The 22,588-nt window shown below is 51.7% G+C and overlaps 11 protein-coding genes and 1 pseudogene across 11 annotated transcripts, besides 19 other annotated features; 1 reads left to right on the forward strand and 11 right to left on the reverse strand.

Moving 5' to 3' along the window:
• The first annotated feature begins 14 nt into the window (after positions 1–14).
• Positions 15–48: a microsatellite.
• A 637-nt stretch (positions 49–685) lies between these two features.
• On the forward strand, positions 686–1,051 carry TraAM80_04002 (uncharacterized protein; the record flags this gene model as incomplete). Its single annotated transcript, XM_029380950.1, has 1 exon — positions 686–1,051. One exon carries the CDS (start codon positions 686–688, stop codon positions 1,049–1,051), a length of 366 nt encoding a protein of 121 aa, XP_029239286.1.
• A 225-nt stretch (positions 1,052–1,276) lies between these two features.
• Positions 1,277–1,858, reverse strand: TraAM80_04003 (surface protease GP63; the record flags this gene model as incomplete). Its single annotated transcript, XM_029380951.1, has 1 exon — positions 1,277–1,858. The coding sequence occupies one exon, from the start codon at positions 1,856–1,858 to the stop codon at positions 1,277–1,279; it is 582 nt and encodes a 193-aa protein (XP_029239287.1).
• Positions 1,859–1,922: 64 nt separating this feature from the next.
• On the reverse strand, positions 1,923–2,600 carry TraAM80_04004 (surface protease GP63; the record flags this gene model as incomplete). The annotated part of the gene is made up of 1 exon (XM_029380952.1): positions 1,923–2,600. One exon carries the CDS (start codon positions 2,598–2,600, stop codon positions 1,923–1,925), a length of 678 nt encoding a protein of 225 aa, XP_029239288.1.
• Positions 2,601–3,162: 562 nt separating this feature from the next.
• TraAM80_04005 (hypothetical protein) lies at positions 3,163–3,355 on the reverse strand (annotated as a pseudogene).
• Positions 3,356–3,772: 417 nt separating this feature from the next.
• On the reverse strand, positions 3,773–5,041 carry TraAM80_04006 (putative phosphoinositide-binding protein; the record flags this gene model as incomplete). The annotated part of the gene is made up of 1 exon (XM_029380953.1): positions 3,773–5,041. One exon carries the CDS (start codon positions 5,039–5,041, stop codon positions 3,773–3,775), a length of 1,269 nt encoding a protein of 422 aa, XP_029239289.1.
• An 85-nt stretch (positions 5,042–5,126) lies between these two features.
• Positions 5,127–5,150: a microsatellite.
• A 227-nt stretch (positions 5,151–5,377) lies between these two features.
• Positions 5,378–5,407: a microsatellite.
• A 12-nt stretch (positions 5,408–5,419) lies between these two features.
• Positions 5,420–5,432: a microsatellite.
• Positions 5,433–5,949: 517 nt separating this feature from the next.
• Positions 5,950–5,972: a microsatellite.
• A 453-nt stretch (positions 5,973–6,425) lies between these two features.
• Positions 6,426–6,466: a sequence feature (A-rich).
• A 206-nt stretch (positions 6,467–6,672) lies between these two features.
• On the reverse strand, positions 6,673–8,124 carry TraAM80_04007 (ubiquitin hydrolase; the record flags this gene model as incomplete). The annotated part of the gene is made up of 1 exon (XM_029380954.1): positions 6,673–8,124. One exon carries the CDS (start codon positions 8,122–8,124, stop codon positions 6,673–6,675), a length of 1,452 nt encoding a protein of 483 aa, XP_029239290.1.
• A 443-nt stretch (positions 8,125–8,567) lies between these two features.
• Positions 8,568–8,615: a microsatellite.
• Positions 8,616–8,620: 5 nt separating this feature from the next.
• TraAM80_04008 (uncharacterized protein) lies at positions 8,621–13,291 on the reverse strand (the record flags this gene model as incomplete). Its single annotated transcript, XM_029380955.1, has 1 exon — positions 8,621–13,291. The coding sequence occupies one exon, from the start codon at positions 13,289–13,291 to the stop codon at positions 8,621–8,623; it is 4,671 nt and encodes a 1,556-aa protein (XP_029239291.1).
• A 186-nt stretch (positions 13,292–13,477) lies between these two features.
• Positions 13,478–13,512: a microsatellite.
• A 28-nt stretch (positions 13,513–13,540) lies between these two features.
• Positions 13,541–13,578: a microsatellite.
• Positions 13,579–13,605: 27 nt separating this feature from the next.
• Positions 13,606–14,052, reverse strand: TraAM80_04009 (uncharacterized protein; the record flags this gene model as incomplete). The annotated part of the gene is made up of 1 exon (XM_029380956.1): positions 13,606–14,052. The coding sequence occupies one exon, from the start codon at positions 14,050–14,052 to the stop codon at positions 13,606–13,608; it is 447 nt and encodes a 148-aa protein (XP_029239292.1).
• A 146-nt stretch (positions 14,053–14,198) lies between these two features.
• Positions 14,199–14,237: a sequence feature (GA-rich).
• A 116-nt stretch (positions 14,238–14,353) lies between these two features.
• On the reverse strand, positions 14,354–16,639 carry TraAM80_04010 (uncharacterized protein; the record flags this gene model as incomplete). Its single annotated transcript, XM_029380957.1, has 1 exon — positions 14,354–16,639. The coding sequence occupies one exon, from the start codon at positions 16,637–16,639 to the stop codon at positions 14,354–14,356; it is 2,286 nt and encodes a 761-aa protein (XP_029239293.1).
• A 72-nt stretch (positions 16,640–16,711) lies between these two features.
• Positions 16,712–16,748: a microsatellite.
• A 386-nt stretch (positions 16,749–17,134) lies between these two features.
• On the reverse strand, positions 17,135–17,638 carry TraAM80_04011 (uncharacterized protein; the record flags this gene model as incomplete). Its single annotated transcript, XM_029380958.1, has 1 exon — positions 17,135–17,638. The coding sequence occupies one exon, from the start codon at positions 17,636–17,638 to the stop codon at positions 17,135–17,137; it is 504 nt and encodes a 167-aa protein (XP_029239294.1).
• A 37-nt stretch (positions 17,639–17,675) lies between these two features.
• Positions 17,676–17,693: a microsatellite.
• Positions 17,694–18,021: 328 nt separating this feature from the next.
• Positions 18,022–18,063: a microsatellite.
• Positions 18,064–18,100: 37 nt separating this feature from the next.
• Positions 18,101–18,154: a microsatellite.
• Positions 18,155–18,176: 22 nt separating this feature from the next.
• Positions 18,177–19,652, reverse strand: TraAM80_04012 (metallo-peptidase, Clan MG, Family M24; the record flags this gene model as incomplete). Its single annotated transcript, XM_029380959.1, has 1 exon — positions 18,177–19,652. One exon carries the CDS (start codon positions 19,650–19,652, stop codon positions 18,177–18,179), a length of 1,476 nt encoding a protein of 491 aa, XP_029239295.1.
• A 496-nt stretch (positions 19,653–20,148) lies between these two features.
• Positions 20,149–20,178: a microsatellite.
• Positions 20,179–20,249: 71 nt separating this feature from the next.
• Positions 20,250–20,267: a sequence feature (GA-rich).
• Positions 20,268–20,300: a sequence feature (A-rich).
• A 32-nt stretch (positions 20,301–20,332) lies between these two features.
• On the reverse strand, positions 20,333–22,225 carry TraAM80_04013 (putative ribonuclease; the record flags this gene model as incomplete). The annotated part of the gene is made up of 1 exon (XM_029380960.1): positions 20,333–22,225. The coding sequence occupies one exon, from the start codon at positions 22,223–22,225 to the stop codon at positions 20,333–20,335; it is 1,893 nt and encodes a 630-aa protein (XP_029239296.1).
• A 70-nt stretch (positions 22,226–22,295) lies between these two features.
• Positions 22,296–22,319: a microsatellite.
• A 140-nt stretch (positions 22,320–22,459) lies between these two features.
• Positions 22,460–22,486: a microsatellite.
• The last annotated feature ends 102 nt before the right edge of the window (positions 22,487–22,588 follow it).

A 22,588-nucleotide genomic window follows, 5' to 3' on the forward strand; every position in this document is an offset into this window, starting at 1 on the left:
ACACACACACACACATATATATATATATATATATATATATATATATATGTGAGAAAGTGGAACGTATAAAACAAAGTGTTAAAGGGGCAAAGTTGAGCGGCAACAAAACAAAAGAGGGGCATCATCATCACACGTGGCAAATTCACTCACGATAGAGAACCAATTTGACACATTCAGGCAAGACGTTTGCTCTAGAGGTGCAGGGGCACCAACAGTGTAAGTCGCTCACCCAAAGGATCCATTCTTCCATCCAGGCAAAAAAACGAGCATGCAAAGTATGGCGAGCACGATAAGAATAAGGATTAACACCACAGTTTTAACCGTAAAGCAATTCAAAAAAGTGATAAACGCAGCACGAATCTCCTTCTACTTCGGTTTCGGTATGCATTCGCTCCAGGGTGGCAGACTTCAACATGAGCGCACAAGCCGGCCAGTTCTCTAAGAGACTCACGGGGGGCTCCAGACAACACCTAAATTGCCCATAAGAGCGCTGAAAAATGCGCAGAACGCAATGACGGACTCGTGAAGTATTTGGGACCAAAACCGTAGCACCCTCTCACTGCCCCCAACACCTTCTACAACAAGCGGAAAAGCGAGTACGGCAGTAAGCTGTAGCGCCGCCGTCCCCACAACACGGACTTGTTTGACATGAACGAAGTTGGGCGTGAGGTACATCAACTGGGAGATGTCGCTTCTCGCAGCCTCCGCCAAGAACGCGCTTACGCCCTTTTTTGAAGAGTGGTGGAATGCCAGAAACGTGGCCGTCGCAGCAAAGCGTGACTTGACCCACGTGGACAAGCTTGCTAAGCGAGGTGAGGCCATCCACAATACTCTCCTTGGACAACACCTCAAACGTCGCCAGAGTCGCAGCCAACGCAACAGTAAGCCCCGCCCCAACGTGCTTCATGACATCGTCAACCACGAAAGCCGCTGTGTACGAGGCCCTCTGCTTCTCAAGAGAATGTCGTCCCCGCCCAACTTTTACTCCAAGCTGGAGGCACACCGCCACACCACCGCCATCAACAGCCACGGAGACCTCCTCCAGCAATAAGCGTACGTCACCAGCACTAAAGTCGCAAGAACAAAAATCAGCCAGGTCCTGGTGCAAAAAAAAATAAAATAAAAACACCTTCTTATTAATGGACGGCCTTGCGACCCAATGTATTTAACGGTCCCCCCCCCCCTCTCTCTTTCGCTCATCCTTGTGCTTAGAACCACAACGAGACCCAACGCATACCCCCGCGGAGGCCCCATGCCCGCATTGGAGGTATCGACGTTACAAAATGTTTCTGGTGAACAAACCAATTCTGCGCGTTCGCAGGATATCCCTCCACCGGAGTTGTTGGAGGGTGAAATGAAAATCACTGCGGCACTGCCAATTTGATAGGCATGAAATCCAAAGGTTGCCCACAAGAACCTTTATATGTGTTCCCCAACGGCAGCATACCCGTAGGTAACGCGAGGAAGCACTGTTGGTGTGGTATCCAAAGTGCACCGTATTGCGGGTAGGAACGCAACGACTCTGTGGTCTGTAATATAAACCGTAGATCGCATCATCCTTGCTAGGCAGAGAAGGATCATGACAATGACGGTCAACGTAATGCACTACAATAGGGCAATAGTCTCTCAGCGGCACCAGCCCACCAAGTGATGAATTGCCTAAAAAATACTGAAAATAAGGAGGTAGTTCTTTCCCCACGAAACCAATATTGCAAAACCCCACGGATGTACGGTCGTACACACATGTTTGTGTTGTTGCAGACTCATTACACCACTTCAAGCCTTTTAATGGAGTGTCGGTGCTGCACGCCCTACCAACAAGAGTGCAGCCGGCCCCATAACTCCATATACCCCACATGGGTTCATTGTACTACATGTTTACAGTACAAAAAAGCAAGGGATGTAAAGAAGGCAAGTAAAATCTAATAGATGGAGGAACGGGTTTGGTACTTCTGCCATGAGTTCATCCATCCATTGTCTCCTCCCCGAGTGCGTCCATGCGCGGTATCAGCTCCCCCTTCGCCCTCCAACTCCACACCATCTGGTGTGGGGCAATTCAGATGCGCCCTAGCCGTGGTAACAACGGCAGGAGCTGTAACGAGGAGTACAGGCTTACCCCGTCGCTCGCTAATATTGATCATGTTGTTTAAAAACGCTGGACCATACCTCAGTACATAAAAGGTTTCGCGCATCACAACCCGCAGATAATATTCATACTTGCGCCCCGAGTCAGAGCCTTGAATGAAGAAGGGGAAAAAAATGATGTGTCCCACCACAGGCCGGCTAAATTGATTCGTACTGCAAACTCCCGCCCACGTAATGATTCCAAGAATACCGGGCGTGGACGATGTACCCGTCCCACCAGCATGGACGCAAAGCATCATATCGGCATCTGTCACTCCAGTGGTAAGTTGCGCCGGTGGAATCACCACATCAGGGCCGCAGGCGTTTGCCGTGACGATCAGGCGTCCATGAACAGGTTTGACGTTAAAGAGTCGCTGTGTGCAGTAGGGCGCGAGGGGAGTCAGAATATTTTCAATAACCCACGACTTTGCCCTTGTCATGATCTCTTGGGCGGTCCAGATGTAAATGGAATCCATGAAGTCCAGTCACACGTCATCCATGGCCATGTATATCGTCGTTAAGTTCAAAAGGCTACTTGTATCCACAACGAGACGAATCGGCCTCACACTGTCCTTGATAATTACAGGCTTCTTGAGCCACCGACCGCGTTGCTTCGCCAGCAACTTTCCATCGCGGTGATCGCTGGCACAAATCAGGTGCAGACGCATGCCGAACTCAATGACAGGATTTTCCCCGCCTCCATGCTGCGCCGCGTAGTGCATGTGAGGGTCCTACAGCGTCAAGCTGGCAGTGCCATGCAACAGTGGGGGCACCCGCAAACCGCGACGGACGTGTCGCTGCAGTCTGTCATCGACGTAAATGCAACGGTGTTACACGGCATCCACCGCTGATGTTCCCAGCAAAAGTGGCAGCAGCAGCCGCCGCCGGCCGATACACGCAGACAGTAATCCCTGCCGTATGTTGCAGTGAGCAGCTAGGCGAGAGACAATTATTTGCCCATTAGTTGTTGTTGTTTTTTTGCTTTTACAGTGTTTGTGGGAGGGCCTACAAGAAGCCAGAGCGGACAAGCAATCTACTACCCAGCATGCAAAGAAGCAAAAACGCAGGTAACGTACACGGGCGCATGGCAGTAGAAGGCAACACGCAACGAAGGTGAGCAATAAGCAGTGAAGCCTCCGACAGAAAACAACGACGGCAACAACAACACAAAACAAAAAAAAAAAAAAAAGGTTTACGTCTCCCGCCTCTGCAAGTTGGTTCCCCACACACCGCAACCCACGAAGAGCAGCGATACTCATCGAGTTGTGTCCAGAAAAAAAAAAAGGAAAAAAATACCACAACATCGAAATATAAACTCTTTGAGAAGGGCGTGGGGAAAAAAAGCAAGAGAAAAAAGAAAAAAGCGGGCCTCGTTTGTAGGCGCCCAGGGAGTCACACCAACACGTCCCAGCATACAGGCCGCATCTTTACGGGAGGATACGGGTGATGAAGCAGAAACCTTGACGACAGTGGTTTTCAAACCAATAAAAAAAAACAAAAAACAAGAAAAAAAAATGGTAACAAAACAAAAACAAAGTAAGAGAACAAAATGGGCCGTCTGAAAGAAAGCGCATGTGTACGTGTGTGAGAGTGTGCGAGTTGGACACAACTCCCCTACGGCAGTAGAGAGAAGGAGCAAACTAACGCCTCACCTTAGGGTAGTCGCTTGGCCACCTCCGTTGCCCTCAAACTGAACCGCGTCCACCGTGGGGCGCAGGCTTTCCCAAGTTTCTTTCATTCGTGCAGAATACTTTAGCTGCAACTCTGCAAAATTCTTTAGAATAGCCTTCATATCATACTGCTTCTCCTGGTGAAAGCGGCGAAGCTCGTCCTTGAAGATGGCTTCACCCGCCTCCATCTCCCTCTTAGCTGCGCTCCAGCGTTCTTCAAACTCTGCCAGCTCATTTTCCAGCTTTACCACCCGTTCAGTTTGCCCACCTTTCCCTACGGCCCGCTCCTTTTGGGCGGCAACGTCAGTTACATGCTGCCGGAGTGACTCCACATGACGTGCTCCGCTCTGAACCCTCTTGAGCGTCTCACGCACCGCGGCGCACATACCATGGTAGTAATTTAGCGTCTCAACAACCTGCTTCATCTCCTCATTTGCATGATCGTTATAAATTGAAAATAGTTGTTCACTGTGCTGCCCCGCGGCAATAATAGCATTACTCAGTGGGTTGACTTCAATGCCTCGCTCAATCTCGCCGACCTTTTCAAAGGCTACACCAAACTCATGCAGGGCATTGCCAGTCTTGCGGCGGCGATCCACAAGTGTTTGCAAGCGATCCCGCAGCATCTTAATGTTGTCCTCCAGATGATGAATGTACAGACCCGTCTCTTCCCACACTTGCAGGTTTGTGCTGGAGTTCGCTAGCATGCGCGCATAACTGGACCCGGCTTCCGCCACCGGACCGCCGGCGTTCCACTGCCTTGTGAGAGCGTGGCTGGCACCCCCGCCAAGTGCCGTGGAGAAAAAACCATCGGAATTCTTCCCGGATGCTTTCATTTTTCTCCCCCATTCCTCTTCGTTCATCTCCAAAAAATCCTTCAGCAGGTGCGAGGTGTGCAGCCGTGGATGGGCGCCAAGCCGCACGAGAAATTTCCTCAAAGCGCGTTGTCGGTAGTCCCTCAGCCGGTTGGCACTCTGCGAGTCGGATCCCACAAATTTGTCGAGTGTTCCCTGCACATCCTTCTCGGGAATGGGTGGGACGATACAGTACGGATACGCCTCGCACAGCTGAGCGCGAAACCACTCAAAGTCACTGTACCGCCGCACCACCTCTAGCTCCTTCTGAGCATACGTTGAGAGGGTCGTGGAGACACGAATTCTGTAGGTCCAGTAGGCAAAGTCCAGGGCGCCGGCGCCCTTCCGCTGCTCCGGCTCCATCACTTTGAATTCAAAGACACTTCCCCCCATTGTTGTTCAATGTTGATGGTGTTGCTTTGCTGCCACGTTCCCCTTCCCTCTCTATTTTCCCTAGTCAATTATTTGTTCCCCTACCTGTTTTTTTTTTGTTTGCTTGTTTTCCTCCTATCTCCCCCCACCCTTTTTTTTTTATTTTTACAGCACCCCTCTCTATCTCTTTCTCGTTCTCTCACCCACCAAGCCTCTCGTCCCCTGATCAAAAGTAAAAATTCCTACGCGGTGTGACGGTGCACACCACAAATTTGTCACCAAGTGCAGCTCACAGGACAATCCACCCACACGCTGCTGCAGCACTGGATCTCCTATGTGACGTGGGCCCACTACAACTATATATATATATATGTATATTATATGTATGTGTGTGTGAATGCAAGTAAATATGCGTGTGGTCGCCTTGCTTTCCTCCAGGAGGAACGGCGTTAGCAACACAGCAAATACATGAGAAAAAACAACCGAAAAGAAGATATGTCTTCATCACACACATACACACAAAAAGACATACGTGCCTTTCTTGCGTGTGTCCCCCAGTCAATGCTATCACAGTCATGCCAAACACAGGCAGAGAGGGGATTTAGGGGTGTTCCCTTTTCCAAGTTTATTGTTGGGGTGTTTTTGTTCAATCATTATTCTTGCTTCCTCTGTACATAACAACGTTCTTATCATTTGGCAGAAAAAGGCCAATTGAGGGGGAGAAGAAGTTGAGGCGGCAAACATGCTGACGTTTCGCAAAGAGCCCCCATCACCTGTTGACCCCGTCCCCCGCCCACTTGCACGCGCATCATTCTCCTCCTCTCCTCTGCAGCAGGGCAAAAACAGTTAAAGCTGATTGGCTTTGCCACCACCCGCGCAACCACTCATACAAGCATGAAGAAAACAAGCCACCAGCAGCATGTGCGCAAATAATATATATATATATATATATGCGCAACTGCAGCTATGATGGCAAAATGGCACATAATCAGCAAAAGCACGCACGCACACAGAGGGTAAAAAAAAAAGCGTGCGTGTGTGTGTGCGTGAGAGAGAGAGAGACGCTTATTTTCCAGAGCACACATACATAAGATACACAAAGATGAGCAAAGGAAACGGTAACACACGCACAAATGTGGCATTTGCAACCACGGGCGACGCATGCAACACAACAAAAAGCAAACGGTCACCGGTGATGGTGGACGGAGGAGGTGGGGGAGGGGGGGGGGGCAAAAACAAAAGCACACACACCAAGGAAAAATGAGTGGCTTTGCCCTCTTCCTCCCTCCTGGCACACAGCGCCGTGACGCTCAGATACATTACACACAGCACGCCTTCCGTTTCTGCACTCACCTTACTGTTGTCCGTTGATTAACGAAAAACAGGTACAACCAGGCGGAAGCGGCAAAAAAAAAACAACAACAACAACAAACACAAGGAAAAAACGCTTCATGCAACGATGTCCACGCCAACAAACGCACAGATCCCCACCTCCACCTTGTTCTGCTAGCGATGTTGCTGGCCTCACGTTACAGAAATCACGCACAAGCTGCATGCACCTCCATCACACATAAAAACTTTTTTCAACTGCTGCTACTGCCGTCTCGTCCCCTCCCCGCCGCCTCGATTCTCATGTATTCTCCCACAGTGACTTAAAGACACTCATGTTTATCCACCGCGCCAGAACTTGTACTTACACGGCGCACTTGCGTCTCCGCATAAAACAAAACATACGCCAGCGTCAATGCCTGCATGGCCTCCTTGACGGTGGACGAAGCAATGATGGCGTCATTGCAATAGTACCAATGGCCTGACAAAGTGCGCACGTAACTTGTGTAGTGCCCCCAGTGCTCCGACCCACTATGGCACACCACACCATACAACTGGTACTGCACCGGACTGCTGTCATGCGTCATGAACGACTCCGGGAAGACGACCTGCCCTGAATTCTTCTTTCCTGTATCGTCAAATCGCTTTAAATGCAGCACTAAAATTTTGGGCCACTGCCTGATTTTCAGGGTGCGTGTCCCATTTCGTGGTCGTCTACAACGCGCGCATAGTAACTGATTGCCCCCACGCAGCTTCTCCTCTGCATCATTAAAGTTGTCTTTCAATGCGGACTCAATCGTCATAGCCTTCATCCCCCCCTGCACCATTGGAAGGGAGAGGTCGAGAAAGGGGTCAAACGTCAGAGACTCTTTACCACAGGAAGAGCAGACGGACTTGGAGCGCATCACACCTCCAAATAGGTCGTATATAACGGAATTGTCGACCCGGAGAAAGTGTTCTCGCCAGCGTTTCATGGCTTCTTCTTCATCTTCATGCTCGACCTCCTTCACCTCCTCGTAGGGTGCGTTACGACCACCACTAGTGTTTACTTCGCTGTGCACCATAAAGAGAAGTGTTCGAAGAAACTCATGCGCATCCGATTGTCCATTATTTTTAAACTCCGCATTGAATTTAGCCGCCTCATCCTTGATGGTGAGAAGCAGCTTCCCGGGACTAGAAACATGTGATGCGTTCAAATCCAACAGAACCGACGTCGCTGGACACTGCTTCGGTCCTGCATTGACCGAAGCCAAAAGAGAAAGCAACCACGGAGAATGCAGGATGCATTGCATGATTGCATTCAAGTAACACGTGTTGCCGAAGTTTCGAAGCGGGACAGGCGGCTGCTGCTGCTCTGTTTTTATCGGCGTCTTCAGCTCGCTATCATCTAACGCATGATGGGTGATGTTGTTGTTTGCCTGTTGGTTTGGGCGCGGGGACTGTGGCCGCTGCCGCATTCCTCCTAACTGAGTCAGTAGGGGCAGACGTTCCGAGTGCGACCACGGCCGGTTCCACTGCCGATCCTTCTGCCCGTGCAACGTGTGCAACACGGTGGTGGTGGAGGAGACACCAATTAACTGCGTCTCACCTTGCGAGGGCCGTGGGTGGGAGCGGTAGGCGCCAGGGCACTCCGGCAGAATCTTTTTAGAGGCGGATGCGGTGGGTGCTGGATTGGTAAATGACCGCAGCGAGGAATCCGGCAGCACACGGCAATGCCCTTGCCGTGGCGGGGGAGCCCATGATGGGCCGCCGTAACGAAACACTGGGGCGCTCATTCTGTCCTTAACCTGATCTTGCACCAGCAAACACAATTTCACTATTGTGAAGCAGAGGCGTCACCGTACAGAAACCGGAGAAGTCACACTCACACAACGCGCCCGCACTGTCACTCCAGTGAATGTGCGTCTGGATGAGGCTTGGCCCCTCCTATTCCTGCAGCACGAGTGTACAATAAACAAAAATTAAAAAGACAAGAGAAACACCATGACGGGGGTCCATAATTCCGCAAAAACAACATATTACACATTATCACTTCCTCTTGGGTAATGGAGGGAAAGTAGAAAAATAAAAAGTGTCGGTTTGTTCTCCCGCCACCACCCACCTCAATAAAGCAGTGGCGAGGACAAGATATGGTCCCTGACGCATACTACATCTCTCTTTGTCCTCCTCTCTACATCGCTCGCTTTCCAGTTTCCTTTAAACCATCGGGTGGAGCTCTTTCTTGTTGTTGCTGTTGTTGTTTCCTTTTTCTTTTTAGCTTGTTTTTCTCCCTCACAACAGCGGATTCCATAGCCGAAGCATCGTCAGACGCCCAGTAGAGTCACCAAACACCACCTCCGCGCCTTGTGTATTCGTTGCCTGCACCACATCCCATGAGGTGACATCCGCGGGCTCTAGCACAAACTCACCGTCGGTCGCACACTCCACGAGCTCCTCTTCCTCCTCTTCGTTGATATTGTTATCCTCCGCCAGGTGCGTGCTACTGGCATTGGAAGCATCAACATCACCACCGTCCAACCACACACGTCGTGGCAACACCCAAAATTTCATTTCAAAGCTGTTACCCAGGGCAAAAAGAGCCTTGCTGTCTCCGCGAAAACGCAGCGCCTTCACGGTCGCCACAGGTGATTCACGGTAGGCTGCAAACTCCATTGTAGGTGAGATCACCATCTTATTCACATTCTCCTCTTGAAGCGTCGCCCATGGAAGTTGGTGAATGACCACAGATCCATCTTCTAGTGCACTCGCGAGCAGCTTCTCATTTGCAGACAATTGGTACAACAATTGGCTGCTAGAGCTCGTCAACACTGCCACCTCTCGTCCCTGCAAGAGATTGTAAAGATGCACGAAACGTGGGGGTGCCCGTCGTCCGTCTGCCTGGGCGGGAAACGGGGCAGGGTGGAGCAGCAAGTGTGTGCCAGCCAACACCGTCTTTCCCGAGCCCACCGTAAAGGAGACCTCCAGGAGCTTCTCTCGCACAAATTCGTCTCGCGTCGGCTTCAGATGCCACTTCGTCAGCACATTATGGCACGTGGCATAAAACAAGTCGTCTTCGAGTCGGTGTGGCAGCACGCAGGCGTAGCCGCGGCGAATATTAATATCCTTAACGTCGTCGTTTTCGGAAAGGAATTGACGCTGATCCACATGCAACAGCAGTTTACCTTTCTCCGTTTCAAAAACCCGCAGATGAAGATCCTCTGTCGCCACCAAATAAAAGCGCCCACGAGCGGAGAAGGCAACCGATGACAGGGGTGCCCCAAATATTCCGCCGTCGCACCGTGACACAAGCTTCAACTGGGTGCTATCGTAAATGAGAAGGGTGCGGTCGTGACAAACAGCGGCGTGGTAGGAGCCAGTTTCACAGTATAGCAGCCCCTCCACCCTTGTTGGCGCCTGTCGTGCCCGTGTCGTGGTCATGCCATTCATCATACTCAAGCTGCAAACACTTCGATCCACACTGCCAGTTGTGACGCGGTTGCCTTTGGGCGAAAATAAACAGGCGGTGATCGCGCCGTTGTGAATCATTGGCTTCACACACGCCACAACCTCAAAAAACATAGCGCGACGTTGAACGAGAGGTGCATGATAGCTCATCTTGCGTGTGACGTACTCCTTCGCATCACTCCCAACGAATGTATATTGTGCTGCACTTTCAATCGCCGTTTGTAGCACAAGATGCGGAAACTCCGTAAGCCGCGCGTTATAATGACGCAAAAAGTAAATGTAGTCACGCAGCCGCAAAAGTGAGGCGGAGTTCTCACCCTGAGCATTATCTGTGTGGTTTGTAAGCTCCCCCAGTTCATACATCTCGTACAAGGTATTGAAGGCAGGAATGAGCTCCCTAACGAGGTGGTAGCCGAGTGTGTTGCGGTATACAAGCATCAAGAAGGGCATAGACAACACAGTATGAAACAGGATATGCCAGGCCTGCGCCTGTACCACATGGTATGGCAGCTCCTTTACCGACATACGCTCGTAGGGGTTCGTCGATCTTAAACCAAAAATTGGCGGCGACTTCTCTCGCGCAACAACGTCATGCACCACGTTGAGATAGCAGTGTGTCAGCATATCGTGCCACACCTTCTGGTCCTCCTCCAATCCCTCCTCCTGCAGGGCCTCCTGCTCGAGTAAGACACGAAATTCACGTGATCGAATCCAGAGACGTGGATGCAGAGCATTTCCCTCTTTAATGCCAAGCGACAACAATGAGCCGTGCTCTAGCAGTGGACGCATCATGCGGAGGAGTTGGTTAAATCGTCGTTGTGGAAGGTGCAACATCCCGCGCAGCTGCGGCCCATAGATACCCCATCGAGAGGATAAAAGTAGACGTGAGCACGTCCGCACGAGCGCAGTACCAAACGTATTTTGCACGTTGCCGTACACCCGTTGCACCATCTCCTTCACTGTGCCAGGCAGAGATGACATGACCGCCTGCGTCCCAACTCCAGGCACCTCGTTAAAGCTGCGCAGTGCATCTACCACAAACATAATGTATTCCGGTGAAAGAGCCTCCTCCTTCTTTCGGATAGTCACAAAATCATCGTCAGAGAGGGTTACACCCACCTTTGAAAGTATATCCTGACGAAGCATTTCGTCAAAATCGTTCGGTGTGATAGGGCCCAAGGAGAGAAGCTCGGTGCTGTCACGCCCACGTGATTCTAGCTGACGATGCATATCTGAATTTGTCTCACAGCCCAGTACAAGGCGCACATTACGCGACAAACAAAAGGGAATGTATCCATATATGTCAAAGTACTGGGGCGATGGTTCTGGCGTTCCCCAGATGTCTTTCCCTGTGTCAGTTGAGAGGCGTAAAGCTTTGCAAGGCGGAACGGTGGGAAGGACGCGGTCCAGGCCGTCGAGAATCACCACAGTGATGGGAACATCCCCACCACCACCCTTCGTCAACGTCTCTGAGGGTTTCACCTTGTCTGTAAGTACGTCGACAAGGAGTTGCTGAAGACGAACAATGTCGACCTCGGCAATCGCCCGCCTGTAAATGTCCTGGTCTGGAAATAACTGAAGAATGATATGACATATAATTTCACGTAAATCGGTAGGTTCCTCTATCAGTGGCGCCGCGAGGGTCGTGTGAAACGCGATACGAAACCTCTGAGGATCCTTTAAGAGGAGACGTGAGGCAAAAGACCCAATAAGTGTTGTTACCGGCGCAGGCTCGGATCCGTGCAGGAGGAATACATTTCGGCTAGGTGGTGTGAGAATGTACAAATTCAGGCGGTCAGTGATGCTCTTTTTCACAAAGGCATGCTCCACACACACATCGAGTAAATCATGCAACCGTTTCTGATACAACTCTAACTTTTTCGCCCCAAACTTGTTGATGTTGTAGCCCTGGTAAGACGTTGGATGGCTGTCGTCGCAGCGTGGGAAGTGTGCCAGCATGATCAGACGGATGCGCCTGTACATGGCCTCTACAAACTCCTCCAAGTTCTTTAAGTGCACCTGACCGTCCTCGCCGCAGAAGTCAAAGGTGGCGTTGTAGTTGCGAATAACCAATTCCTGTACTGGGGCCGTCTCCAACAATTTGTCGCGAAACAGTTGATGCTCCTGCCACTTTTTCGCCTTCAGTGAGGCACCGCACTCAACCTTCTGCGTTCCGCACACTACATCGGAGCCAACGGTGACGGTTCGACGAATCTGTGCCTGAAGGTAATCCGGGTGCTCCACTGGGGGTTCTTCGGTGAGCAGTGGGGCAAGTGAGGGCGGCACGCCAATCCTGCGTGTGTCTTTGCGCGCGGCGACAATGATCCAGCTTGACAGCGCCGTCGCCAACTCATGTGCTGTTTGCAGAACCGGTCGTAACGGCGGTGCTGCCTTACTCTCAGCACGGATGGGGTTGGCCCCATCGCCCTGCCGACACAGCGACTGCAACAGCTGTGGCCGTTTTACCATCTCATTTGCGGGAAGCTGTTCATATTCCCCAGCACGGTCCCCAACTAACTCAATTGTCAGAAACCGCGATTTCTCCACGTTGCGCAGGACGTCCACCGCGATGACGAAGCGCAGATTCTTCAGATATGTTCCTGCAGGTCCATCAGGTGGGTCAAAGAGTGGCAGAAGATGTACTTTACGGTCCAGCAGCTCCTCGTTGAGGCGTGGAAATACGCTCCGCACAAGCAGTTCCACCTCGGACTCAAAGAGAAGAGGTGGGGCCAGGATGGCCACCTCCATCAGCCGCCATCCCGAGTCACCGTCTGGAAAGGGGACAAATTTGCTGTCATCACCCGTTGCAGTTGCCGCAGCGTGTGTGAGGGCTTTCAGGCGTTCAAGCGCCTTCTCTTCCTGACGGTCCCACTCCGCCTTTCGAATCGTCTCACGAAGTGCATAAGAAAATCCACCCTCGATGCTGCGCGTCCCTGACGGTGTATCGGCTGCCGCGCCAGGCGGTGCCGCCACCGCAACCGCCCGGGCGGCGAGCAAATTGTTGTGCTCCAGCGCGAGCTGAAGCTTCTTCATGACGGCATCCGGCACCTGCGTCTCACTGAGGTTAATATAGACCATATTTCGATTCTGCCGCACCAAGGAGAGAAGTGCCAGGCCGGCAGCGAGTGAGATGCCGTTACGTGAGAAGTCCAAGCGTGCGAGGCGTGGATGCTTCATCATTGCGCGACAGAAAAAAACCACAGAGTCGTTGCTGAGCCCACTCCCCGGTAGGCGCAGCTCCTGCAGCTGGTCGTTTTTCGCGAGAAGGCTCGTCATGGCCTGAAGACCCATGGCACCAACGTAGTTTCGTCTAAGGTCAACGACGGAGCTGTGGCGAATAGCATCTGCATTACTCACCAGCGCAGTGTTCACCTTCGCCTTGAGCGTGGCGTAGTTGTAGACGAGTTCATCGTACGCCGCGGAATCCGTCACACCAGGGGTTCGCCTTTCAGTTGACTGTGGCCTAATCCTAGAAGGCAGCAGTATGGGACTGTGCATGCTGCCCACGGAACTTTGCTACTACGATGGTCGGCAATCTGCCCCCGCGTTGACGACTATGGAGCGGTGAAAAAGAAGAAAAAAAAGGGAGGGTAAAAGACAAGAGGAGAGTAAAAAAAAAAAAAATACATCGAAGAACATGCTGCCATCGCAGCGGGTGTTTTGCTTGAGAACCCTTAAAATATGCACAGACACACACACACACACACAGACACACGCACCCGGCCAGTTTATCATGAATAAGGATAATTCCTTTTCCTTTTTGTATCCCTCCTTCCTATTCCGTTCGCGTCGTTGCCTTCTGCGTTCCCCCCTCAATCATTCATGGTGGCCAGAAGCTCCTCGTCTGTAATGACGGGCATCCTCCCCCTCCGGCTGTCTGGCGGAGTGTTACCCTGATGCCCCTCGCCCTCGTCAGCAGACGCACCATCCCCCATCACCTCCTCCTCCTCCTCCTCGTTGTCGCTGTTCGCGTCGTCCTCGTCCTCATCATTGAGCACCGCCGCAAACACGCCGTTGGGGCACCCAGTCCTGCCAATCATCCGCGCGACCCACGACTTCTCTGGCGCGATGAGCCCAACGAAGTTCGAGAAGTCGGCGGTGGCAACATCGTGCAACTCCTCGCGGCGAATGGGCCCCGTGCCACACACAGAGCACCCGTCGCGCAGAAACTGCGTCTCCGTCAAAACGAGACGGCATTGGCGACAGGCAAGATAGCCGCGATCGCCAATGGGCAGCTGCGGCGGCGGCTCTGCAGCCATGTAGCTTCCTCCCTGCCGAGGCGTAAACACAACAATAACAGCGGCAGCACAAAAGAAGAGGAAGCGAAACGCACGTGCGGGAGAGGAAAAGAGTGTGAAAGACAAAACGAATTGAATTTAAAACAGCCCACACACAGAGACGCATTAAAAAAAAAAAACAATGAAAAGCAACACACAAAAACAAAGACATTTTTTTTTGTTTTTTGTGGGCACCGCGTACATATGTAATGCAGACACAGACATAGACACAGAGCGAGATGAATGAATAACAAGGGCATAGCGGCGGGAAGTCCATTTACTCTCAGCAGCCAATAGAGGCCAGCAACGGTTCAAAGGTGCTGATGTCCCGCAATGCGACCGCCGCAACGTATGGGCACCCAAGACTGTCCATCGTTAGAATGAAGCTGACATTACATCGCTCAATTAGCGGATGGCGCTTCTGTAAATCATCTCCCAAGTCTCTAACATCATCTGTGCTTCTATGATTCTCATTCGTCTCCCACTCGTCTCGCAGCACAAGGCAAGGACAGAACATCAGTTCATTCGTTACAACCAGCGAAAGACCTTCAAGACGCCCAAGGAGATCGGAAAGTGTCAGCACCTCCTCATCGTCCATCTCAGTATATCTTGGTCTTTTGCTGCGTGTTGGAGTACCGCGCAACTCACGGCGAACCCGCGCCGGTAGAAAATACTTCAGTGGTATCTCCAGTACGGAATCGTCTGATCGTTGTCGCCTATCCCCAGTAGGCAGAATCATCCCACCCACCGAAGCCACCACCTCACCGGTGTGGTACGACTGACCTGCAAACACCCGACGCAAGACGCTCTTCAATAGAGACTGCAACGCAAGCAAAGCAGCAGCATCCTCGCTGTTGTCATCGCAGTCACTGGGCAAATTCTCGCCATACGAAGCAGCGCTGCCAACGTAGAAGAGATAGTCCGTCGCGTTACTGCCATCAGTAGGCTTCGTTTCGCCACAGCATTTCATCTTTGAAGTCGATATTGCCACCGCATCAGGGTTTTGCTGCTGTTGCGCGTCGTTTGGTAGTTGTACCTCTTTTTGCCACAACTCCTCTTTTCTCCGCCGCACGCGTGGCTTTCGTCCTCCCCTCCGTGACTGACATTCCTGCTGGTCTTGCTCGTGTGCCTCATCCTCATCTCTGCCCCGCCTGCTTTCACCCGTCGACAGATGCTCCTCCTCCGTGGAGGTAGTGACAGCGTACAAAAAGATGTTTTCGTGCGTCTCAAACCTGGCGTGTTTGTTGATGGCCGAGAGCGGAATCGCGGCGTCCCACACCTGCCAAGGGAGGAAGGGAACGTTGAGGGGCCAACGCACAGGCTCCGAACTGAACGGTACGGCAGACGCTGACTGCGCGGCGTCCCCAGTCGAAGCTCCAGCACCGTTGCTTTTCGGGTTGTGTCTGGCACCGCACTTCTCCGAGGAGGATGAAGTAAGCTGCGAGCCAGACGTACTGTCTCCATCTTCGAGCGCAGTTTGAAAGGATGCACTGGGAGGCAGCTCCCCCAACGAAGACGACGGTGTTGACGCCACACCTCGCATCACTAATGCCAACACATTTTCACGTGACAATGAAGATGTGCAACACGCTGCCACCATGCGAGCCCGCTGATGTCGAGGGGAATGACAGAATAAGCAGTGGCTGATACGCACTGGTGTGGGATTTCCAATACTCCACATCCCACACTGTGGGCACTCCCACAATAGCACCATCTCCGTTTGCTCATCCTCAACAGTAAAATTGACATCAGACACTCCATCCACTTTTGGTACTCCTTTGTTCTGAACCTGAAGGGCATCATCACGATCTTCAAATGCGCCAACAGCAGTAAAGTTCATGCTCGTTGGAGCCCATTCTAGCCGACTGTAGACCCCACCTGTTCCTTTGTTCACAAGCTGTGGGAAGGGTACAATGCCACCGGCCCGATGGCGTGTCAGCAGTTCCCCGTTTAATCCCACCCACGGACTAGGCGTGAGACTATGCGCCTTGCCGTACGACATTAGAATCTCTTCACCCTTGTTGATAACCCGTCTGGAAACAAGAGCTGTGTACGCCTCTCCGCGTGGCGTAAACCGACTCTCCGCAGTAAGATTGGCCGCCAACCCTAGAACACCGCGGGGGTCATTTGCAAAACGGCCGTAATTGCCAGCAAACTCAGCATCCAAGGCATAGTCATCGCTGAGGGAACCAAAACCCATCGTGTAGGTTCTAGAGCTACAAGCGGTGCTAGAGATTTCAATATAGCCACTATATGATGTCACGACGGTGTTAGCAGGGATGGTGCTCTTGGCGAAAAGGCCTAACTGTCCGTAGGCGGGGTGGCGTGGGTCCGTCAAGACGCGCAGCTCAACGTATTGATCTGGTACATATCGTGCGGGTACAAAGTTTGGTAGGGTCTTAGGATCCGTAAAATACTGCATAAAGGCGAACAGCTCCATGTAGAGTACCATGCGATCGTGCTTACTGATGGAAGGGCCAAAGGCAATGAAATGCCTGGCGCCCTCGCTCGCATGGAATTTAAGTGATCGGCGCGTCGGTGCGCAGCGAAGTGACTGCGAAGACTCCATTTCTTGCGGAGTCCCGAGTGTAGTGAAAAGATCAAACACAAAACGTCAATGTTAGTTTACGTCTTCGTAGCAACACACTCACACACACACACACACACACACACGCACAACGGGAAAAAAAACCTCTTGCCTCTTCCTCCCTCCCCTACGCCCTTCGCACTCTCCGTGTGGCGTGCGCCTGTGGAGGTCGCCCTGTACCTTCCTGACTCCTTCGCCTCACACCCACACCAGCAGTGCATGCACCACGTACATGGTTTGCAAGTACAACCACACACGCACAGAGTAAAAGAGAGAAAAAGAGAGGGGGAGGAAACAGATTCCAGCAAAAAAAAAAAAACAGGCAACGGCTTTCCACGCAGAAATGTAGTGGAAAGAAGTGAAAAGAATACTGTACCGTATACCATTTAACCGAGAGATCCATCAGTCCATCCGCCGCCCCTCGGAGGATTGGGTGGCCACGCCTCGCCCAAGTCCGCTCCTTCTCCCGCCCGTGCCTCAGAAGCAACAATCGCAATCAAAAGGACAATTGGCGGTCGTGCCTGCTTTAGGGTTTGACGATGTGATTTTTTGCAGCTCATCCACAGTGACAATGCGATCCACCCCCTCACGCTGAAGCAGATCCTCTGAGACTTCGACTGCGGTTGACTCTTTGGTCTTCCGTCTCTTCTTCTGCCGCTGCGAGACCACGTTAAAGAACACCGAGTCACTCAGCTTTAGTGTCTTCTCCGGTGCGTGGTACAAGCCGTCGCTGACGGACTGGGCGGCCGTCCCCACCGCCTTGCGTTGCTGGACGAGGCCACCACTGCTGCTGCCGCCTTGGCAAGCCTCATCGCGCCGCTTATCTCGCATAATGGCAAAGATGTCTGCAATGTCAGACCTACCCTTGTAGTCTACAACAACTTTTCCGCCTTTGAATCCCGCAGGGGAAGATGCCACGGCTGCAGACATGACCTCTTTAGCCTTTGCGCCGTCACATCGCCGCTTCTTCGCGTTTTTCATCACTACAAGTCACTCAAGGCAAACAGCACAAACAGCATGTGTGTGTGTGTGTGTGAGACAAACAGGAAGGAGTGCGGCAGATTGCGTAGAGAACTGAATAGCCTGCATGCATGAATTCCGAGTGATGTGCAGAAATACACCGTCAAGACAGCGAAAAAGCCAAACAAAGTGAGTTGAAAGAACTACAACAAGACAAAATAATTAAAAAAGACAAATCATGAAAAAAAAAAACAATCTTCTACGGTTGTCCCCCACGCTGCAACCATCCGCATCCCTTCCACCCCGTTGGCAAAAATATATTATGCCGTTACTTCCTCTCCTACCCGGTCGCACTGGTTCGCCCGAGGTCGTTTTTGTTTCTTTGACACGTATTACTATAGCCGTTTTTTTTTTCGTTTTTTTTTGTTGTTGTTGTTTTTTTTTTTCATAAAGAAACTGTTAACTAAATAATTTTTGCTACCTCAACAACGACCAAATAAACAACAACAACAGAAGCGGAATAAATAAAAACAAAAAAAGATTTGCGTATTGAATCCTCTCAGTGGGTAAATACCTGAATCTCCCGCGAGAAGGGGGCGCCAGCCATTGTCTTTTCAATCTCCTCCACGGTACGAGGGACACGGGTCATGTTGATAGCGCCCGTCTCAGTGATGAGCACATCGCTCTCAATGCGTACCCCGCCAAAGTTCCATAGTGAGCGCAGTTTGCCTTCGTTGAGGTGAGGCTTGAACTCCGGGTTTTCAAAGGCGTCGGTGAGGAGGACGCGGTTAATGTAACAGCCAGGCTCCACCGTGACGCAGAATCCCTTTTCCAGCACACGGGCCGTGCGAAGCTTGCAGCAGTCACTCTCTTCAGGCCGCGGTGGGCACCCCTCCAGGTAGCCCCCGACATCGTGCACATCCATGCCCATAAGATGGCCAAGACCATGCGGCTGGAAGAGGCCCATGACACGTTTTTGCATAATGACATCCACATCCCCCAAGAGAATACCAACCCGCACAAGATGCTCACACATCACACGCAGAGCCAGTTTATGCATATCGACCCAGTTCACGCCTGGCTTCAACTGACTCAGTACGGAGTCGTGGGCGTCCAGCACAGCATTGTAGATCACTCGTTGATCTTCAGTAAACTTACCATTAACAGGAAAGGAGCATGTAATATCGCTTGCGTAGCCCATGTAATGACCACCCATGTCAAGAAGCGCCATGGATCCATCCTCAACGGGTGCATCATTGTTCGGATAGTGCAAAATAGCCCCATGGTGACCCGTGCCACAGATGCACGTGTATGCCACTTTACGGCAACCGCCATGGTAATAAACATGATGCAAGAAGGTTGATTCAAGTTGATGTTGTGACATACCAGGTTTGCAGGTTTGCATGACGTGAATATGAGCTTTACTAGAGGCATTGCATACATACTGCAGAAGCTCCGCCTCAAGGTCTGTCTTGTGGCAGCGCTGCTGGGAAAGCGTATCGAACAACCAGCTGCTGGACACATTCAGCTTGGAGTACTCCGGCAGCTTTGCCTGCAGAACGTTGAGACCGCTGTCCGAGTTGACACCATCCAAGACCTCAACGATTTGTATTTCCTTTGCTGTGAGCACAGCTTCAATCTCATCAGTGTAATGCACCTCGTCAACCTCGGTGGTGCGCCTCACACTCTCCGGGTTGGGCAGCTCACCCATCCAAACAGCGTAGGATACGGGGTGGCGGGGAATAAAGAGGATGCCCTTGCCATTGGAGAGCACAGCACCAAAACTGTCGGGAATATCGCAGCCAAAGAGGTACGCAAAATAACTTTCCTGCCAAAAGAGGTAATTGATATCCGTTGAGTTCACCGGTACCTCTGACCCACCCTGAAGGAAGGCTGCATGCGTCGCACCCTTGCTTGAGCGCAACGCTTGGCCAAGACGTTGTCGCTGCTCGCGATACATCTCGCGCTTTACTTTAAAAGGGTACGCCGTGCACTGCTCGCTTCTGCAGGCATTTTGTGTGTTATTTGCTGGCATCGTCTCTTCTGCTTCTTCGCCCACGTGCGTTATGCTACAATGTAGTAGCACTGAGTAGGTACGGAGTTCCTAACCAAGTCGCTTTGACTTCTTTAATGCTTTGACGCGGTGCAAATAAAGTGGGGAAGCTTATCGCAGTACAGCCGCGGCAACAGGCAGAGCCACCTGCAGTGCAAAAGCAGCACGGGCAGAGAAACAGGCAACGCACTCACACGACCGTACTCACCCAGCATCACCATCTGTAAACTTCGCTCCGGCTCTCTTCACCCAACCCCAAGCCTTTCTGTCTTCTTCTGCCTTCTGTTCCTTCGCCATTCCGCCACGTAAATTTTAACCTTCCCCCTCCCGCGCGCTAGTCCCCCCGGACAAGCGTCCAAGTGGTGGCATTTCACAAGAAGAACGGAACCCCGCCAAGTCAAGAAAAAAAAATTATATATATACTGCTGCTCACCGAGAGAACAGCGTTGGATAACAATTGAAGTGAAGCGTCAGCACATCCTCTCTTTTTCTTTCCTTCTTTCCTTTCGTGTACGTGCTTCTGTGAGTACTCGGCTCGTCCTCACCCTCTGCGCAAAGGCAGCACACCCCACAGAAGGGAGGAAGCAAGAAACGGGGAAAAAAGGAAAAAAGGAAAAAAAAAAAAAACAAGGACATGCGCACATGTCACCTAATCTGTCCGGCTACGACGCCTTTTCGTTCACGTAATTAATCTTGTGGGCACGAACTTTCGATTCCACATCCAGGGTCATGAACCATATCCCGAGACTCTCGCACCACTGCTTGAGCAGGGCGGAAATTTTCTGCCTACAAGTGTTGTCACACCCCGTATCACAAATTTTTACAAGGCAGTATTCCCCGTTAAGCAGGAATGTAACGCTATTCACCACCATAGACAGCTTGCTCCGCAGCCCCTCCGGGTTTAGTGTTATCATTGGAGGGTGCCGGATCACATACATGGGAGCGGTAGGGGGATGCAGAAGACAGCCGTCTGAGTCATCCGAAAAGTTTATGCTGAACACGCAGCCGTGGATAGGGGTAATGCCGCATAGTCGTCGGAAGTCCGAGCCCACCTGCGCAAGTTCCTCCTGCGCAAACAAAAAAAGGGATCCTGTCATAAATGCATCAAAAACGGCATCGTGCTCCTTCATCGATGCCTCCGCCGCCGCCTCGAAGGACAACGTGGAGTGAATCTGCAGCTGCTCATTTCTTTTTAAAAGCGTCAGGTAGGTTCTCTTGAGCGTGCCTGTTAGAGTGCCCACTTTTTGCAACGATGGTGCACCCGTCAGCGTTCGGGTATCGTATAATACAGGAAACATGTCTCGAATAACGCGTTTAAATTTGGTTAACGTCCGTGGTGGTTCCCGCAACATAGCGCAACAGAGAAAAGCCAAGTCTAAGATGCCATTGTGTAGCACCAGGGGCTTCTTGCTACCCTGCGTCGCCGTCACCAGGGCCTCCAGGAGACGTGTGCCAAAGTAGCTGGGATCCCTCGCAAACTGCACACCCAAATACCTGGATGGCGAAACCTTTGTAATCGTCCTCCGCGCGAGACGCAAGCCGAGTCCTCGTATGTGATTGTCAAATTCCTCAAACGACGGCGGTCTCAAAAACGGAAGGTGTATTTCCAACGAATCCCCCACGGGAGCGGTCCGGGCAAATGAGACTATTTTCGAGTACTCTGAAAAAAGCTGTTTTTTTACATCTTCAAACGGTAACGCATTTATCCAACGCCTTAGGATCGCCGCTCTTTCTTCCACAACGCGTGCGTGGTCGGCGGCTTCCGTGCTGCACAACGCCGCCTGCTGTACCTTAACGTAGTCCTCAAAGGAGACAAAAAAAAGTCCTTCTGAGATCCATTTGTTTAGGTCCACAGTGTTTTGCATCAAGAACATCACTGTTTCAGAGGAGAGAGTCACTGTTCTGTCCTCCTCACCTTTCGCCGGGGCGGGAAGCAAATAGCAGTAGTAGTTCCGCACAGACACGTGCCGTTTCTTCGCCTCGGTGTAGCCCTTCCACCGCTCAGCAATCTCAATGACCGCATCAATCTCATTAAGGGTGCGAAACGCGTGCAACTTGTCAAACACAGAGGTAGACTCGGTAACGCCATTGCACGCAAGCTCCGCCTCCAGCCGTGTCTCCTTGAGCCTCTCCATGTCCCTGGGCACCACTTGACCCTTGGAAACCCAATTCTCCATCATCGTCTTCAGCATCGGCCCCTTCAATCCTGATGAGTAAAATGCGTTTGCCTCACAGCGCATGACGTCGCGGCAGGATTGAGGCGTGGCACCTGCGCCCGGCGCGTCCACACCGGCGCTGATCACCTGCTCGGTGGCGCCGCGGAACATGCTAAAGCCAATCTGAAACGGAGTGAATAGACGTGCCGCCGCCATCTTCTGCAAAAAAGCCTCCTCTGGCAGTTTGAGAAAGTCGGGAACAGACTCATGGTCAATGCCGGTAAACTCGAGGTCGACGGCGACGTAGTCCGCGTCGTTAAGGTCTCGCAAAAATGCAGGGAACAACTCGGTAAAATTTTGACGATTGATGAACGTGATGTCGGGCATCATGTTTGCCATTTGCAACTCTCACTCCTGCTCTCTATGCAGACACGCACACACTGAATCATGTGTATTATGTGAAGTTGAATGTGTGTGTGTGTGTGTGTGTGTGGGAGGGAGAGAGAAATGGGAAGTGGAATGTCAACAAGAGAAGGAAGAAGAAGTGTGACATCGACAGACACAAGAAGCGCTCTGCCCTTTGGGCAACATTTTCTCCGCACCTCACACTCCAATACAAGAAGCAAAGGGCACTTGTTGTTGTTGCTATTGTTGCTTTGTCCCCACTCCCCGCTTCCACGTTTCGCGCTGTCACTTTCCTTCCTTCTTGCTGTTGTTTTCTTTTCCGCCTACTATGACAACCTCCAGCCTCGCGTATACAAC

This window comes from Trypanosoma rangeli (assembly GCF_003719475.1).
Source record: "Trypanosoma rangeli strain AM80 chromosome Unknown Tra_15.4_contig_00111, whole genome shotgun sequence".
NCBI lineage: Eukaryota > Euglenozoa > Kinetoplastea > Trypanosomatida > Trypanosomatidae > Trypanosoma > Trypanosoma rangeli.